Source organism: Melopsittacus undulatus, chromosome 4 (assembly GCF_012275295.1).
Source record: "Melopsittacus undulatus isolate bMelUnd1 chromosome 4, bMelUnd1.mat.Z, whole genome shotgun sequence".
NCBI classification, from domain to species: Eukaryota; Metazoa; Chordata; class Aves; order Psittaciformes; family Psittaculidae; genus Melopsittacus; species Melopsittacus undulatus.
This window is the reverse complement of record NC_047530.1, coordinates 8,783,843-8,802,289: the sequence shown is the minus strand read 5'-3', so window position 1 is coordinate 8,802,289 and position 18,447 is coordinate 8,783,843. Positions and strand designations below refer to the sequence as shown.

The 18,447-nt window shown below is 42.8% G+C and overlaps 1 protein-coding gene across 4 annotated transcripts in view; it reads right to left on the bottom strand.

The window, feature by feature from the left end:
- CAPN3 (calpain 3) overlaps window positions 1–16,665 on the bottom strand; it is a 28,060-nt gene extending 11,395 nt beyond the window's left edge. For 2 of the 4 annotated variants that reach the window (XM_005143909.3, XM_005143910.3), the window contains exons 1-11: window positions 16,184–16,477; window positions 9,664–9,733; window positions 7,814–7,932; window positions 6,779–6,912; window positions 6,200–6,368; window positions 5,418–5,558; window positions 2,997–3,080; window positions 2,598–2,683; window positions 1,797–1,874; window positions 1,178–1,338; window positions 473–642 (exon numbers count right to left, since the gene is read on the bottom strand). In XM_005143909.3, the coding sequence (XP_005143966.2) occupies window positions 473–642; window positions 1,178–1,338; window positions 1,797–1,874; window positions 2,598–2,683; window positions 2,997–3,080; window positions 5,418–5,558; window positions 6,200–6,368; window positions 6,779–6,912; window positions 7,814–7,932; window positions 9,664–9,733; window positions 16,184–16,477 (1,506 nt within the window). Of the gene's footprint in view, window positions 1–472; window positions 643–1,177; window positions 1,339–1,699; window positions 1,875–2,597; window positions 2,684–2,996; window positions 3,081–5,417; window positions 5,559–6,199; window positions 6,369–6,778; window positions 6,913–7,813; window positions 7,933–9,663; window positions 9,734–16,183 lie in introns of those variants that run through there. The other 2 variants (XM_005143908.3, XM_034062401.1) reach the window with 2 other exon arrangements.
- Window positions 16,666–18,447: the final 1,782 nt, after the last annotated feature.

The window sequence follows — 18,447 nt, the reverse complement described above, 5'->3', positions numbered from 1 at the left end:
ATGCTAAGCAATTTCTCTCTTCCTTTTTAGATTTCTGGGAATCTACATGAGATCCACTGAGATCTGAACTAAATCTGCTTGTGCAAAGGACTGAATAAATTGACTTCCTCATGAAGTCAGTAGCAGGGACAGAGGGGTTAATCACTACCTGTGTGTCTTGGATGTCTGTTTCCTTTTTTACACTATTCTGCCAATGAAGTATTCAGTTTCAGCAAGATGAAAGAGAGATGGAAGAATTTATGGGAAAGAGTATGTTCAGATCTGTCAGTAACTTGCTACAGAAGCTTAAAAAGTGTTATTTATACATGGGATAAAACCTGAGGTTACTATGGTCTGAATGGTTACATAGTCTTTACTTGCCAAGTAAAGATTGCAATTCATGTTATCAGGCTGAATGCTTCGGTGACTCTCTTGGTAAGGCCATAGTGTCAGGATTTGTGACTGTGGTGCAAAGAATATCTAGAGCTAGTACCTCATAGATGGCAAAGCCAATGGTATACAGGTTGGCTCCCAGCTTGCGTTCTTTCCTCCTATTTTTCTGCATCAGTGCAACAAGGAAGCTGCAGATAACCTGTTCATCCTCAGGATCATCATCTTCCTCCAGGAGCTTCAGGCGATACTGGGGATTGGTCCAAAATGTGTCTGTGAAATCCCAACAACAACCCAAAGCAAAGATGTAATACTTCAGTTTTCTGATGATACTCATGATCAAAGAGAACTTTTAAGTTCCCTGCTTGTGGCTCCTGAGGGGAAGGTTTAAAGTCAGCTAATGTGTACCTCTTTTTTATATGTTATGTGGTTTACATAGTTCTAACAAAACTGCACACCAAAGGAGGATGTAAAATGGAAGAACTGAAATCTGACAAACTTCAAAGCACCTGAAACTATAAAAAAGTGGTTCCCTGCTTGAAATCTGCTAGTGAAATTGATCTCTTTTATCTTACTTGGGACACTGTTAAGTATTTGAACAACGATTTCTCTTTGCCTCGCCTACCTTTTGGGCTTACAAGGTGCTGTCACAGTGACAGAAGTTTTCCAGGTACAAATAATGTGCCTCATTCACTGAGGAAGCAAGGCTTTTGCTTGGCTGAGAACTGATCAGGCTATGGTATGACTTACCCTGTGGTATCTAATTCAGTCCCCATCAAAGAGGCTATATCTCCTACCTGTTGCTTACCTGGATAATTACGGCAGCCTCCAGCTGAGCAGCCTCTCACCCAGCGCCCTTCATTGACCGACACAGTCCAGGTCTGGAGTTTATCGGCTTCCAGAGTATCAGGTGTGAGGTTACAGATCTCAAGTTTTGTGAAGTGCCTCATGAAATCTTCAAACGATATCCTGGAGGAATTGAGGGGAAACTGAACCCAAATGTATTTACACGGTGGGCAGCTGTCTAAAAAATCTTGGTGAGGTGGAGGAGGGTGACCAGTAATACTGCCAGTATTAGGGGAAGTTTGCCATGACAGTGCCATGATTTCCTAATGCATTTGGGCTGCTCTTTGGTCTGTTAGCACAATTACATCTCCAGACTGGGGTAAAGTGAGCTGAGAGGATGGCACGTAGGAAAAGTGATGGACAACTTCTGGAAGTGTAACATAATTAGAAGGACTGTGCTTGTGGCACTCAATAAACCCTGGTGGTACACTGAGGGGATCAAAGAGCAAGGCTTACTGGGAATACAAAGGGGAACAGGCATTACCGCGATGGTTGTAGCAGATGTAGGTAGTGCAGTGTGATTAATTTCTGCTATGGTTGCAGATCTCCTAGAGAAACACAGTTTTGACTGATGTTCTCACCAGAACTCCCCATCCTCTGCAATCTTGTGCTGCAGGCGGATTTTCTCTTCTTCATTAACAAAGTTCCATTCTTCTGACCTTCAAAGGAATAAATACAATATTATAATACAGTTTTCATTAAAATTTCTACTCTACTGTAAGCTTTGTAGAGTGGGAAGTCAAGAGTCATCTTGCTACATCCATTTATTTTTTTTTCTTTGAGAGCCTTGCAACCATTTGTTTTCAATGCTATCCTCCTGTCCACATGCCCAAATAAAAAAACAGTTGTCCTACTGCCTTCCCTTCAGGCTTCCTCTTAACAGCTATCAAAAATCCACTGAACTTGGTTCATTTTGTTTAGCTTGAAGAAAAAAGTGTTTGCAGACTCTTATTGCTGAAGCAGCTATTGAAATTCCTTTTGGTGAAACCTAATGACCAGTTTTATCCAAACCTACTCGTGTACTGACATCTTGCTTCATCCAACTTTGTTGTAACTTAAAAGATTTTTCTACTGTCACATCTTGTTTTGAAAATGGACGTTGCTGAACTTGTTAGGTGCTAACATCAGATTGTGCCATTAGACTGGATTCTATCATCATTTCCATTTATTAAAGCCTCTCAGCATCTTTTTTAGGTACTTTTCTTTTTTACAGCTTCAGCTAAGCACTCAAGAATAACCAAATTCCAAGTGCAGGTGTCAAAATGACCACAAAGACAGTTCACATACTTCATCAGTAAACTGTAAGGTCACACACAAGCCACGGTCAGGCAAATAAACCTTCATTTTTTTTCTTTCCAAATCATGTGTAGCTGTTTACTCACTTGTCACTCCAAGGTCCATTCCATTCCACCTGTCCCCAGGGGTTTCTCAGCCGTACCAGACGTAATTTCTCCCCTTTAAATGTTGTCTAATTGAAAAAGAACGCAACAAGAATAGACTGAGAGTACTGTCAAAAGGAACATTCTGCCTGTCAAACTGCTCATACCAGCTCCTCCATTACCCAGCCTGACCTGCCTGGGGTGAGTGTGGGAGGGCTATAAGACCAGGAGGTGACTGGCTGTGGCCACCTGTGCCCAAGGAGTTGAATATTCAGTTCCCCAGAAAGCCAAAACTTGAACAGATGACATGTTAATTCTCAGTAGAGCATGCCATTGCCTATCAGGAGAGGGCTCTTCTGCATGCATTCTGCAGTGAAGGGCAGGAAAGGGACTTGTACATACCTCTTCCACAGCCGTGACTGAGTAGGCATGACCTTTGACGAGCCCACAAGACATCCGGGTTTCATACTGCATTGGCACTATGGTCTGTTAGACACAAGATAAGAACTTATAAGAGTCATGCAAAGCTCTGATGACTGCCCTAAGGCAGGTAGTGCCACCCAGAGCTTCTGGGGTAAGGCACTGTCCAGGTGAAAGGGGTTTTTGTCTTGTTCTCTTTGTGTTTGCCAAGGTGGCCAAGGTTAGTGCCCACAGGTTAATGTTACTGGTTAGAAAGAAGTGGAGGGTGAACTAAAAAAGCAAAAAGTTAATAATGTGAATTGGAAAGGACATTCTGTGATTTACTTTTTCCCTTTGTGTAGGTTAGTGCTTAGCTAGCATTTAGAATATTTAATTGAAACACTTAGATTTTGTATTAGTAGAACTACTCTGCCTTTTCTGGGATAATATGTTATTGTATGGCTCAGTAAGTTTATTGCATATTAACTGGAAACATCAGAGCACATCAACACCTAGAATCAGAATGGTTTGGGTTGGAAAGGACCTTAAGATCATCTAGTTCCAAGCCCCTGCATGGGCAGGGACACCTTCCACTACACCAGGAACACTTTAATCTTTACACACAGCTGCTATCTTATCACAAGGACATTAAAACATCCTATTTAATAAACTGTTCCTACTAATTTACACTAATTTTTAAAATTAATTTTCTGTGGAGTAAATGTACATTTCCACAGGAAATTAATCCTCGTGATTGAAATTTTTCTTTCTTCAGCAACGTGTTGCTCATGGGTAAATACATTTTCTGTTTTGGTAATCAAGTGTTAGTGTGTCTCAAAGATTACTTCCCCTTCTTCATCACGTCTGTCTCTAGGAGATGCTTATAAGGCTCTGCCAGGAACTCTGCTATCCATTCCTGACATATGTGTGGGCATGAGAAAGGCAAGGCTGGAAATACATCATTAGTAAAGTCAAGTCACACAGATACATTCTCAGCTTGCCCAGGGAGGATCTTATGCAAATCGTTGTCACAATTGTTTTCCATTATTTCCCTTTTCCTCCTGTTTCCATACTTCTTATGCCTATAACCTCATATCTGTTTCCTTTTTTCTTCATGTCTACTTATAATGTTGCCATCATTACTTAGCAAAACCCTTTTCTCACACTTTTCTGTTTAAGAATACTAACTTCTGCTGGCACTCAGGGCCACTTCTCTGAAGTGCAGCTGCAGCCTGCACTGTCTACACACATCATCATCATGAGTCATGATTTCTCTTCTGGTGATGGCTCAGGAATGTGTAATAACCAGCAGCACAACAGATGCTGAATAGCAAGTATAGAAAGAGTTTTGCAACCTTCTTTCAGTATACAGTCACTGGGAGGAAATTCCCCTCAAAATATGGATGATTTGGACAGCCATGCTTGCAACACAAGGCAGTTATACTGGGCTTTCCTGAAGAATTACACCATTTCAGTCTTCTGGGAAGACTAAATATGGATGTCAAAAGAGGAAAAATCAGCCATTTCCGCTGCAAATACACAACACAGTTTGCACAACCAAAAGCTTTATATATTATTATGTAATTGCGGAGGTTTTGTTCAGTTTGGTTTTTCCTTGGTTGTTGGTTTGTTTTTTGGGTTATTCTCTTTTCCTTTTTCATTTCTCTCTAAAGCAGGCAACATAATTTCATTGTCATGGAAATGCTCCCTAAAGTATTACAGCTGCCTGACAGAGAGAAGGAAGAAGCAGTGTGTCCTTCCATAGATCTGAAAGCTTTTAAGTTTACCAATATAGTATTTTTATTAATTGGTTTTAATATCCTTCTCTTTATTTTGCTAGATACTTGGGAATGTTGGAGTTACTTTGTATTTACTGCATATGTAAAACTCAACATGTTCTTCTTTCCCGTGTTAAGCTTTTTAAATGAGGGAATTAATGGCAGTAATCTAAAAGGAACATGCTGAGAACAACCCCCTCCGTTTGTGGACAGAGGCCCATAACACTCTCAAAATAAGTTCACCAAGTGCTTTTGTGTCTGGAGTGAGCCCTGTGCAGAGCTTGCTTCTTCTTCCATTGACATCCCCACACACCCTAGGGGGTCTTTTTCTAGCCTAGTATTTTAATGGTCTTGTTCTCACAACCTTTTGCAAGTAAGGGATTTGATAACATCCACTAAACATTTCCTGTTCTGAAAATTATAAACCTGTGCCACAAGCCAGAAGTATAAGCAAAGCTCTCTCATATCAGTCACTGTGTTTTGAAGTTTTAACACATATGTCAAATAGCATCCATAAGAACAGGTCTTCAGTGTTGTAATAATTCAGTGCAGCCAAATAAGGATTTAAAAGCATAGGTGACATGTTTCTTTAACTGTCTGTAAATTAAAGCACTGTGAAGTCAATCACTTCTGGAGACATACGAACCCAGGCAGGCCTCTCATCCGTCGCCTGGTAGTCTACAGTGGGGTAACTCATCTGTGAGTTTTCCAGATTCTTCACCATTCGAGCAATCAGTTCCCCGATGTCACTCCGAGGAGCTGATCCATAAGAAAAGCCTAGCTGATCCTGGAACAGAGAATGGGAGAAAAGTATTATGCAAGAAGATGAGGCAGGGAGAGAGAAGAGAAATCCTACAAGAAAGATGAGTCATAAAAGACAGCCTAGACAACTTCTTCCTCATTATGTCCCTATTCTTCCATATCATGTCCATTATCTGCAGTGGTTGATTTCCTGCCTTTACTGTAACTTCATAATCCATAATAGTTATTGAAAATAATTTTTTTAATCTTAAATTTACCACAATAAATTAAGACAATCTGAGGCCATGTTGGCAATTGAAGGGTTAAATTCCTAAGTGTTGGCACACTTAGCATCTTTGACATGAAGATTTGTGTCTTGCAGAGCTGCAGCACCCCTATACTAACCTCATTTTACTGGGCAAGGCAATGGAGGGTGGGGTGTTGGTTTTGCTGATCGCACCCCTTTTCTCCACCTCTGTGTTCTGCTTCTATTAATTTCCCTTTTGATTCTTGTTATTTACCAATGGGTGGTGTCTAGTGGAGATCACTCCATCTCCTAGAAATGGATGTTTGCTATGTGGACTAAACCAAGCAGCTCCAAAAGGGGGCATATATTTGATTATGAATTGAGAAGTCCCTCTGCTCTGCCATTTCTTATGGCTCATCAAAAAGTTCAGATGGACTCACATCAATGGAGCTGGCCATGAGGGATCCTCTGTCAATGGCATGTTTCATGATTTTATAGATATCTTTAGGGGCATCCTTTATATCATAGAACTCTGTGACTCCTCCGGTGAAGTCCTCCATGGCTTCGGTGGTGTTGCCTCCTTTCAAAGCTTCATATGACCCATGGAGTCTTGGAAAGAGAAAAGGATTCCCTTTTACACAGATAAAGATACCCATGTATGTATTTTTACCTATCTTGTGTATATATGAATATAGATTTGTAAATACACATACTAAGAAAACCCACAAACCATCTGCTTGGTAGCCCACAAGTTAAAAGTTTTAAAACATGCCACCTACATATATTAAAAGAGAAAAACACAGATCTGTTGAGAATTAAATGAAGACCTCTGAAGGAGCAGCAAAACCTGTAGAAAATATGCTTTACCCCATCCCCAATTCTGAGCATAAGAATCTAAGGGAAAAGGCACGGATGTGTTCAGAGACTGTCTCCAGTGCTCATTGTAAGTCCTGTACTCAGTGGTTTAACCACCTCCCCAGCCAAAGCCTTGGTGGGGGACAGTCCTGTGGGTCTTTTACTTTGCATAGGCCTTTTCCAGGAGGGCACTCCAGAACTCGTTCCGCTGGGAGGACTTGGTAAAGACCAGCTGGTTGTTGTATGTGGGTAAGCAGTCATCGATGACGACATCCACCCAGTCTCCATAGCGCCAGAACTGAGTAAAGGCAAACAGAGAAAACATACAGGTTGGCTTGGTGCAGCGAGCAGGAGCCTGGCTGAAAAGCTGGGCTGAGAGAGCAGAGATCATAGAGCTATAGAATGGTTTGGGTTGGAAGGGACCTTAAAGCCCATGCAGTTCCAACCCCCTGCCTGGGGCAGGGACACCTTTCACTAGAGCAGCTTGCTCCAAGCCCCTTCCAAGCTGGCCTTGAGCTCTGCCAGGGATGGGGCATCCATAGCTTCTCTGGGCAACCTGTGCCAGGGTCTTACAACCGTCACATATAACCTAAATCTCCCGTTTGAGTTTGAAGCCATTGCCCCTTGTCCTGTCACAACAGTCCCTCATGAGGAGTCCCTCTCTGGGGAAATGTGGAAATCAACTGCTTTGCAATGCGGCTACTGGGAGGGAGGCAGCTATACTGAATTCCCCTGGGCAACACGTGCAGGACAGTGAGAAGTCCGTTAGGAGAGCCAGAGGAAATGTGGAAAGCCGTCAGTCTTTTCTGAATAAGCAGTTCTTCAGTAACTTGTTTGTGATAGACCACCTGCTTGTGGGCCTAAAAATAGATGCTCTTCCATGTCAGTGCTGGATGTAGTGCTCCATCTGAGCAGGGAGACAGACTGGGCACCTGTTCCTATCCCTTATGCACAGGACACAGTGATTTGCAAATGCTTCCTGAGCAGGTTGATGATTCCTAATTGCTTGTATGGGCTGGCTCTTCTATGACTGCCCTGTTGGAAGAGTTTGGGGTGAGGCAATTCAATGCCTTTTCCTTCCCCGCTGTCACTCACGCTTGCAAGGGATGGAGAAGCAAAAGGAAAGAGCGTGCTGAGAGCTGAGCTCTCTCTTGGGTAATCATTGTTACAACTGCTTTCCACTAGATGAAGAGACTCACCTGGAAGTGGAAGATGCCAGCATAGTTTTGTATGAAGGACTGGTCATGAGGTATGACTTTACAGAGTAGTTTTTTATTCAGTGTCAGGCAAGCAATGGCAGCCAGGAACCAGCAGTCACCTGTAAAGGAACAGAAACAGCAGACAAACTGAAGGCACAGAGCAACTAGAAACAAAGGGAGAACCTGAGATATTGCAAAGTGACGTCAATTCTCAGTAGGGCATGCTGTCACCTTTCAGGAAAGGTCTCTTCTCCATGTGTTCTGCAGTGCTTTAACACTTTATTTATTTGTGCTCTGGAAATGCTCATTGGCATCATTCATGGCTAGGTACATGCCTATTAAATAGATGGTGTTCCTGTAATTTAGAAAAAGCCCAAAACCTGATGAGTGCTGTAACCTGTGCTAAGATTTCCCTGTCCCATGTGAATGTGTATCTGATTTTCCATCTTAGCTCTTCCAAGCTTATCATAGAGGCTGGTTGAGTGGTAACTCCCTCACAGGTGGAGCTCTGCACAGCTGAGGTTCAGTTTCATGTGTTCACTTTCTGCTCTGAGGATAACCCACTGCCTCACTCACAGTTCTGTGGGGCCTCTTTCCTCCTTCATTGCTCTGACGTGTTTTCCTCTTTTTGAATCCATGTCTGCACTCTTGTAAACAGTCTTGCCTTTAATACTTTGCAATTCCTGCTTCAGACTCTTGCATAAGTTTGCTGCCCCAGTGGGAACTCTGAGAAAGTGACTTTCTCCCATAGTACTTCTGTGTTCAGCAGAGTGCCTCAAGCCATAATTAAAACCTCTCAGTTGCTACTGCAAGAGAGGTTATAGGGTAAGCTTGCCTGAGCAGTGTGAATTAGAGGGCTGAGAATTACACGAGGTGGTAAAAACTAAATCTGATTACAGAGCATTGGAAAAGAAATTTATGAGACTGGTGGAGCAATAAAGCATCTAGAAATACATATACGTATTTTTGAAAGCTAACTCTATACATATAGCAGTACATTTTAAGTTACTGATTTCCCCTTAGGAAGGATGTGGGGTCCACTATGACCAGGAGTTTTCTAAACTACGCAAAGTTCAGCAGAAGTCAAAAAGGTAAACAATGCTATGTGTAGTTGGGGAAGGAATGGAAGACAAAAAGAGAACATATTATGCATGTGAATTCATTTGTGGCCATAACTTAGCAAATGTGGAGTTCTGGTCAGAAAGAAAGGCAGATTTAAGTACTAGGAAGGTGATAAGAACAGTCACGAGCACATAACACTTAATGAAAAGATTAACACAATTAGGATGTATTAGCTCAGGAGAAAGACCACAGGAGAATGTGGGGAATGACTTCACAAAGCAGTACAGGTTTGCATTGCAGGGCCATCACTTGTGCCTTAGTAATGGCTTTATATATCAAAGTATCTTTAAGCAACTGAGCTGAAGGTCTTCAGTGTAGGGGTTGTCTTTGAGTAGAAGGCACTCTTAGCTGGAGGCCTTCAGAAGCTCCTGTATGGAAATAACAGACTTAAATACCTGAAAAAATGCAGTAGCTGATTAAATCTTTTTCTCAATCAACTCCTTCTCTTTATCTCTTCCTCCTTTTCCCCTCCTCCAAGACTGAAAGGCTAGATGGTGTTTCGTAACCCACTCATGATAGCAGTTCATGAAAAGAAAAATACCCTGCAAAGCTTCTTTCATTATTCCCTACATTGTTACTAGGCAGATACCAGTGATTTGCTAAGAGAGAAGGAATCAGTAGATGTTTAATGATTTCAAATAACACCTTGGAAACAAAAGAAAATGAAATGAGAACTAAACTATGATGCAGACTGCAAAAAGTGCCAAGTTTAAGTAACAATCTCATACCTAATTCTCCTTGGCAGATATCTGTTCTGTTGGCTCCACCAATAATAAACCGTGGATTCTCACAGATTTCCTGCAAAATAGAAACAGATGAATGAGCAGAAAGCTGTTTCATTATGACATGTTTGCCACAGAAATAAAGGCTGGTTTAGGATGATGTTTTCCTGTAGGATAGTTTGTGGATATCAAGATCTCTTGCAGAGTTGTCTCCTGCCGAGTTTCACTATGAAAATGTTTTGGAATCTGGATGTTGCAGACTTCAGCCAGAGTTCTATCCATGTATCTACAAGGTCTAATAGCTAGTCTGGGGGAATTCTCAGGAATAATCAGTTGCTGGTTAAGAGATTTTCTTCTTTTCCTCATGTTGCAGTACTATATTGCCAATGCTGCATTCAGAAATGCATATCATCTATCCTCTGAGGAAGGTTGTATTTTGTCCTGCACTTAGGACAATGCATTGGGTTTGTCAGTATTTGTACTAATGCAGAATGGACACAAGATGCTATACAGGCATAAATAATTAAGGAATTGCTGCAGGGAGGGAAGGACTATGTAGGAACTACTAGCAAATGAGGTTGGGACTATTGCAAGGTTACACAGCCTTTTTCTATACGGACAAAGAACCAAGGGGTATAGGAAAACCAAGGGAAAAAGTAGGTACAACATGTCCTGTAGAGGAAAAAAGAGCCCCTGCTTTATCCCATCTCTCACACTTAAATACTCGGTATGGGAAAGAAAAAGAAGACACTGGGTAAGGGAAGAAGGATAATGCAACCTCAGAACTGCTTCCCTGAGCAGCTGCAAGTGGGGAGGGAGACAAAGCATAGTCCAAGAACCCCATTTGTTGGATTATGGCAAGGCTGGAAAGGAGAGGAACAAACAACTGACAATTGCTTGTGCGGCAGTACAGGCAGCTGATGCTACGTCTGAGGGCTAACACTTTTTTCCCCACATCGTCAGGGTAGTCCTGGATTTCACAGACACGTTTCAGGTCTTTTAGTTTCACTTGGCTTGCGCCTACTTCCTTGAGCCTTCACAATAACCTTTGGAGTTTCTTTGATTAAGTCTCTGGATTAGTCATGTATCTGGATAGAGAGAGCAGCTTCCGGCAGTCACCCTATTCTCTTTGAGGAAGGAAGTGGAGGGATTGTCCTGTTATTTTGGGCCTTGGTCAGCTGTCCTGGGGTGCAGTGCTGTCAAGGCAGCTGTTTGAGATGCCGTCATGCTTTTCTCCACCCACTTGCTTTGTTAAAAATACTCTTCCTCACATTGCGGTGGTGCTCTCCTGAAACCCAGCTGTTAGATGCCAGGTTTATGGATTGCTTTTTTTCAGCTCCTGTTACTGTATTTTGGCGTGATCCTGCTCTTATGGAAGTAATGAGCTCTGAAATCCAGCATGCTGTGTTTCAGATGAAGGTAGTTAGATGGTGATTAAGTGTTTCCAAATATTAAGTGTACAGCAATGATTGTTCCTCAGAGCCATTTATTACGTCCTGAGCTTGTTTGCTTTGGAGGGTGGTGGTAAAAGAATGCAAAGGAGGGAATCCTGCAATTGCCATATGGGATGATTTAGCTATGAGAGAATGCTTTTCTTGCATTTCTTTGTGGTCGCCAGGTGTGCTTAATGCACTATGGATATGCTTTTAATGTTGTATTACTCTACACCAGCTGTGCTAGTGGTGCTGAGTACATCTGAAGTTACAGTGAGAAGTTTCAAGATCTTCCAAGGCTCATGAAAAGCACTCAGCAGTGTGAGACAACCTGTTCTTCAAGATGCAAGTGGCAGGTCTGTCCTTCCGGTCCTCCTGGCTGAGCAAGGGATTGCTCTTCATCTCTTAGGTCAAGTTGTCATTGAGGAATCCCAATAGGCTGCGCTTCACTGATGCAGTGATTCATCTAGAAGTAGCCTCCTTTGATGTGAGTGCCTCAGACTGCCTTGATGCTATCCAAAGGACCTTTTTGTTCATTGGGTTGATTTGGTTTGGGTTGTAATTTCATTACAAAAAATCAAAGTTATAGTACAGGAGACAGAGAATCGTAGAGGAAAATGCATTGGAAGTGCATGCATTTCTGGGAAGAGAGTATTTACGAGTCAGTTGGAAGGGAGCACTGGAAAATGCAGAGGCAGCACGCAACTAAAAATGGCATTTGACCTTTGTTATATTTTCATTAGGTTTTCCTCTGTGTCAGGAAAATCTTTCTGTCAGCTTACACTTTTGCAGCAAAAGGCATTTATTCCTTAAAAACTGCTGCTACTGAACTATGGCACTCTAAGAAAATTCCCTAAACTGATCCTGTCAAGTAGAGGAAGCATCTTCTTTAGCCTGCCTAAGACAATCTGTAGCTTCATGCTTCTCCCTCGGCCTCTGATGGTCTAGACCATGATATTAAATGGCTGTGCTGCACACTTCAAGGCAGAGCTTGACATTGTCAGACATCAAGCTGGTTTTAGAATCTGAGCTGGATGCCCTTGTCTGATAGTCCTGCCTTGGTGGCACTAAATGCCATTTTTGCTGTGTGATAGCAGAGGCACACATTTATGATTACTACACTCAGCTCCACACCTGTGCAGCAGATGGTATAAGTAATTTTCCTTCTAAGCAAAATCTGCCAGTCTACAGACTTGATTTTATTTGTGTTTGTTATGCAAAGACAGCTCCTTCTGCTGGTTTTCTTGGCTACATTGAAGATCACCATAGCGAAGTCATTGAATCTAGCAGTTAATGCTGTGACCTCCTGGCTGTGATCAAGGAGAATGACCATGGTGCATTTGAAAGCACAGTGTCACGGCAGAACCTTCCTGTTTATGTCCTAGTGTCATCAGATCCAAACAGAACTGCAGCAGGACCTCTCCATACTCTGCATTATGTTATAACACAGGCTTTTTGTCAAAGATTGGTGACCCTGTCACTGCTCTCAGCTAAGAGAAGCTCCCACAGGCAGCATAGGTGCTGGAGGCTGAGCCTGTTAGGAAAACTGAGCACAGCCCATCACTGAGCTGGATGTAACCTGGTGCATGTGAGAATGGCTCTTTGGGCTTCTCTTACCTTCCATGGCTGAATGAATGATTTAATATTATTTAATATTATATAAATATTTAATATTATAATTAGTATTATTAACTCCCATCTACATACCTAAACCATGCTCATGCATGTTTCTGTTCATAGCCTGAACAGAAACACTGAAAGGATCCTGCAGTCTTTACTCAGGGAAACTTTCAGGCCTGTCTCCTGGCTTTTGGCTGACTAGAGCATTAGGAGGTCTGCTCCGTGCATTCATGTCATGGCATGGCAGTCACTAGCTGGGTAGAATTACAGGGGCCTTCTCACTGCCCACATGCTGAGGCTTGGAGCTGCACTGCGTGGCAGCCATCTCTCTGTTGGCAAGGGACAAGAACAGTCCTTGTGCCCTCACAGCAGCAGAGGCCAATCGTTCTGGGAGGTGGCTGAGGAGGACCTGACCTCTGGGTAGCACTGACTGCAAAGAGAAGAGCATGTAGAGCCAGATGCAAGAGCTCTGCGGCTGGATGCTGGACACCTCTCATCACCTCAGTCGTGAATTACAGGAACCCCAGGGAAGAGGTCAGGTCACAGCATGGCCATTGGCAGGGGAAGCAGAGAGAGCCCTGGTGCTGCCAGTGCACACGTGGATTGGGAGCAGAGGGGATCTCAGGGGACCATCTGTGTGGCTGACGTGCTGTGGAGTCCTTGTAAATCCCAGGTGCATGACCAGACTTTAAGTGTGTCAGCACAGAATGCTGAAAGCTACAGCAAAGAACATCTATTCAGCTGAGCAATGGCACTGTCATCTGTGCTTGGTTATAGTGCTGGTAACCAGCAAACACATGCCTTTTAGATTGACTTTGTGATTCTTCAAATAATACTTGGAGGTTCTGGAAAAACTGGTACTCAACAATCCCATGTGGATTCATGTCATTGCAAGTAATGCTCATTTAAGGCCACCATTAATCTTTCATGAATACTATATTCTCATACGTTAGTCTCACGTGGTAGGGCAGAGCTTGGGTACAAATCAATTAGGTGGCATGACTGAAGTGACTCAGGAGGCCAGAAGCAGTCAGGATCAGGTTGCCTATTTCCCAGCTCTCTTGTTGTAAATGAGATCTCAGAGCACATTGATGACATTTATTTGCTATTTCTGGGGGTATGTGGCACATATGTGACAGAAATCAGGGAAAGGGTCTACAGTGAAGCCAGTATTAGGATATTCTCTCAGGACTTCTGAGCTCTCTGATATTTTGTTTTCTTTTAGAACACATTATCAAGTTTGAGTAAATTTAGGTTTCACCTGAATTTCAAAGTGATTAAAAATTGCCACTTTATAAGACTATAGTTTATAAGCTAGTTGCTTTCTTTCCCCAAGAAATGCCATTGCAATTTAGTAACAGAAGTTGTCCATTTTCAGAGACTTATTACAAAATGTGGCCATGTAGTCACATCTTTACATTTGGTGCTTGAATGATTGCTTTAATCTCTTAGAAAAATACTTTTTAGCCCAGTATTATTACTTCATATTCATTTGACTTTACGGCGTTCTGTTAATGTGTCTATTATTATATTATTGGTATATATAGTATTATCAGACAAGTCCTTCTACTGGTGCTATAGAACGTACAGTTTCTAAGTCCAGTGAAGCAAAGTCCTGGGTCAATCTGACGACAGTGGTATAGATGACAAGGTAGGGGACACCTTATAAAAGGAGAAGGTGTTACTTATGAGTCTCTTCCCTGTAGGGACTTGCTGGGTACAGCAGTGACCCAAATTACAGTTTATTTTAAAACAGACACATTTGCAGAAGGCAGAGGCGCCTCTACGGATCAGGTCTGCTGCATCCCCAGCAGGTCAGCCATCACTATCAGGGTCTGGGCTGAGGGGACCCATGATCCTGTAGCATGCCAGTGTTTGGTAGGCACAAATTTCAGCGCTCTGGATGTCCTGCCTCTGCTCTACCTGTAGCTGGCACCACAGATACATCAGGTTACTGAATACTTATATCACAAGAACATAGATAGCTTTAGGTTTGTTGTTTAGGTGGTGTTTTGAGCCTTACAGTCCCCAGCTTGTTGTTGCTACATGAATAATAGAGCTTCCAAACTTGTTTGTTACCAAGTGGCTTCAAGTCTTTGGGATAGAGACCCTGAAGCCTGAACCTCCCCAAAACCAAACCCTTGATCTGTGCATGCTCAGTTGTAATAGAGAAGTGTGAGATTACATGGTGCTTTTTTCAATGTTTTGATGCTTTCTCATATGCATGCCTGTAGCTTGTCTCCCCATCTGGCACTCTTCCACTGTACTGCTACATCACTTCATTTTGTAGAGAAAGGGGGAGTCTCCTCCCTTTGAGATGATGCACTTGTGGCTGCATTTAACTCATTCACACACATTTGCAGGGGTTGATGCAGCAATTGTGATGATGAAGGAATTACAAAGCACAGACACAGGACATGGCAGATGGGGGACTCCTGTTGCTCCCTCCACATTGCTCACATTGTTGTGACAGCAGCACGTGGCCTTCCTCTGCATCTGTAACAGCTACCCACAGGAGCTCCAGCTATTCAGTTACACTCCTGTAGGACCATCAGGTCTACCAGCACTGACTTTGCCATTGAAGCACGGATTTGGGTGTTGGGAAGTACGGCATAGCTAGAGGAGGTACCCACAAATTGACAGAGAGAGGGAGCTGGGGAAGCTCCCCAGAACTGCATCCTTGCTGCTGGAAGGGGAAGGTGGTGTACTGGGGGCTGCCACACTGGAGGGGAGCAGCTGCCCAGCCTGAGTGACAGGGAAAGAGGATAACTCCTCCTGCGTAGGACAGGGAATCAACTGGGAATTGGGAAGTTATTCCACTGCCTGTGGGAGCCACTCAGGGTGGGAAAGAAGAGGAAGGCTGGCTGTGAAATGCCCACGAGATAGGAAAGAAAGATGGCATTATTTAGGCAGGAGTGGGTACTTGTAGTGATTACAACACCCACACCCCTGATAAGTTGATAATACACTAAACAACCTTTGCAAGTCAGCTAAGCAATACTGAGAGCAAACAACTGAATAAAAGTGTGTTTCAGACCATAACCTGTCCTTTTGTTTTCACAGATCAGGAAAACAGCAGAATACTAAAGTACAGTTGTAAAAGAAATAAGGTAGTGTTTAAAAATCAAGCTTCAGCAAACCAAATAACTTGTTGCAGAATGACGAGAGCTTCTCTTTGGTAGTTTCAGACAAGAAAATCCCTAGGAAATCGTGCAAGAAGAAAATGATATTTCATATTTCCTTTTCTACATATTTCATTTCATCTCTTACTTCACTTTAGTTTATTATATTTTAGTCATTATACACACACTCTGAGCCTCCACAGCCCTAGCTAGTTATCTTCCAGGAGAGCCCTAAGGAAATACATTTCCAGCTTATTGTCCCTGTCCCCCCGACACACACTTTTTTGCCAAAATGTAAGCTCCAGGTGAGTACTTGAATTTAACAAAAGTAAAAGGCAACATGTTACTTACACGTGGTCTTTTCCATTCGAACTTGATGGGGACTTTCTGGCTATAGAAAAGGGAGGACTCATTTGGTGGGAAATCAGGATCTTCATAGAGAATGTTTTTCTCCAGGCACTTCTTGTGAAGCTCTTCATAGCTCTTCTCCTTTACTCTGATAATGGGCTGGTTGCGACTTATAATGGCAGAATAAATCCCTCCTGTGCCCCCACCTGCCCCTTCAGTTGTAGTAGTGCTAATAGCACTGGGAACTGACCCAGCAGCTGTCTGCTGAGCCACCGCTGCATTGATGGCGGACGGCATGGGAACCAGGCTTACAGCAAGTGTTGAAAGAAAGCAAGATCTTGCAAACTGGAAGGAAATCTGAGAGAAAAAGGAAGTTGCTGAGCAAACCGCTTTTTCTATCTGTTGAAAGTCTCCAAGTCAAATTTGCAAGCAGCGAAATTCCATGTGGTTGAGCATGTTGTGCCTCCTCTTGAAGGGCAGGATTTTGTCATCAGAAATCGGAATTTATTCCTTGATGTGGAATGAGATAATCTGTTGGCTAACTCCTGTGCCTGGGTTGTCGTATCTACAGCATGTGTGTGTGAGTGTCCAGAAGGACAAGCTTTAACCCATGCGATCTAAATATAACCATAGGCAAAGAGTGAGAGGGAGGGCAAGCGAGAGGGAGGGGGTTAGTGAGATGGTGTCAGTCTTCTGTGTAGCTTGTGCCAAGCCCAGGCACATCCTGGGACAGGCTCTATGTGCTGGCTGACTTCTGGTTCAAGCAGCTCATCTTCTCCTTATGCAGAGAGAACAGTGAAACTGGAAGCTGAACTCCTGCTGCTTTGGGAGCATGCTGGTGAAGTACTGCCAGCCAATAAACTAGTCCTGACCCTCCTGAAGGAACTGTTGTATTTGACTTGTTTCTACCCTTTGCTGCAGAAAACAATAACATAGTAATTATATCCTATCAGATATATAGAAATTTTTAGTAGTAGAGAAGTTGTGGCTGCCCCATCCCTGGAAGTGTTCACAGCCAGGTTGGACGGGGCTTGGAGCGACCTGGTCTGGTGGGAGGTGTCCCTGCCTGTGGCAGGTGGTTTCGATCTGGATGAGCTTTATGGTCCCTTCCAACCCAAACCAGTCTAGGATTATCTGAAGATAAACTCCTAATTGTGAAAAACGTAAATATTTGATGCTACTTAAGGCAGGTCAGTACCTGCCAGCTGGGCTTGGCTTCTCTAGAGAGCAGCTCACCAGTACTAAGACTCACCTAGTGATAGCAACCTCCCATGTAAAAGGCATCTTTTCATACAGGGGCAGGAAAGTTTATACAGGGCCTAGTGTGGAAACTGGGCCATTTTCTGTGTGCTAGGATATCCCAATCTTAGAAGAGATGTCTGACTTTGCACATTTAATCTGTCACACAACAGTGAGATGAGGGACAAATTCAGAGTCTCAGTGAAAGAAAAATTAAACACATGTTGCTCTTCTCTATAACCCAGTTCTTTAGAAGGTGACATTGTTTATGTGTCAAGAAAAGCCTCCTAACAGCTTGATTTCACTTTGATTGGGAAGTTCTTAAATCATATGATGACATCAGTGCTATTTTTGCCTGATGCCACTAGTCTCTGGCTCATGTACACATTGCTGACATTCTGCCCTAGTACTATGGTGTTTTCCAAAGCCGTGATTCTCTTTTCTTTCTCAGCTATTTGCTTGGCTTAGGCATTTCAAATCAAGAGCACACTGGAAAATCTCTACAGCTCATTAAAAAAACTCCACTAGGGGAACTTACAACAATGGCAATATAGTTGGCAAGCTTAACTAACCTCTAGGAATACTAATCCTCAGTCTTCTAACAATGGCCTAAATCCTTTTCTTTTTATCATGAATGCAAACCTTCTTGCACCAACAGAGCTATCAGAAGGGATGAATTCAATTGCTTCAGGGTGGGTTGCCCCGATGCAGAATTGATGACTTCTTCAGTACATTTAGATGCAAGGATTGCAGGTCTCATACTTGACATTACTTTGCAGAACAGCTTGGCAGAGCCATGTGTCACACTTTCCAGGATACTTCAGGAGCAAAGCAAGTAGTGAGATCCAAGGACCTCTTGCTGCACAGCTTCAGAAAAAATGCTCATTTTGAAGCCTGTGCATATGTCCTTTCTTTCATATTCTTCCTTCTTGCCCAATAAAAGAATTCATATATTACCCCTTGTATACAGAGCTCTGTTTTGGGAAGAACAGCAAAACACACCCTTTGCCCTTATGAATTAAACCACC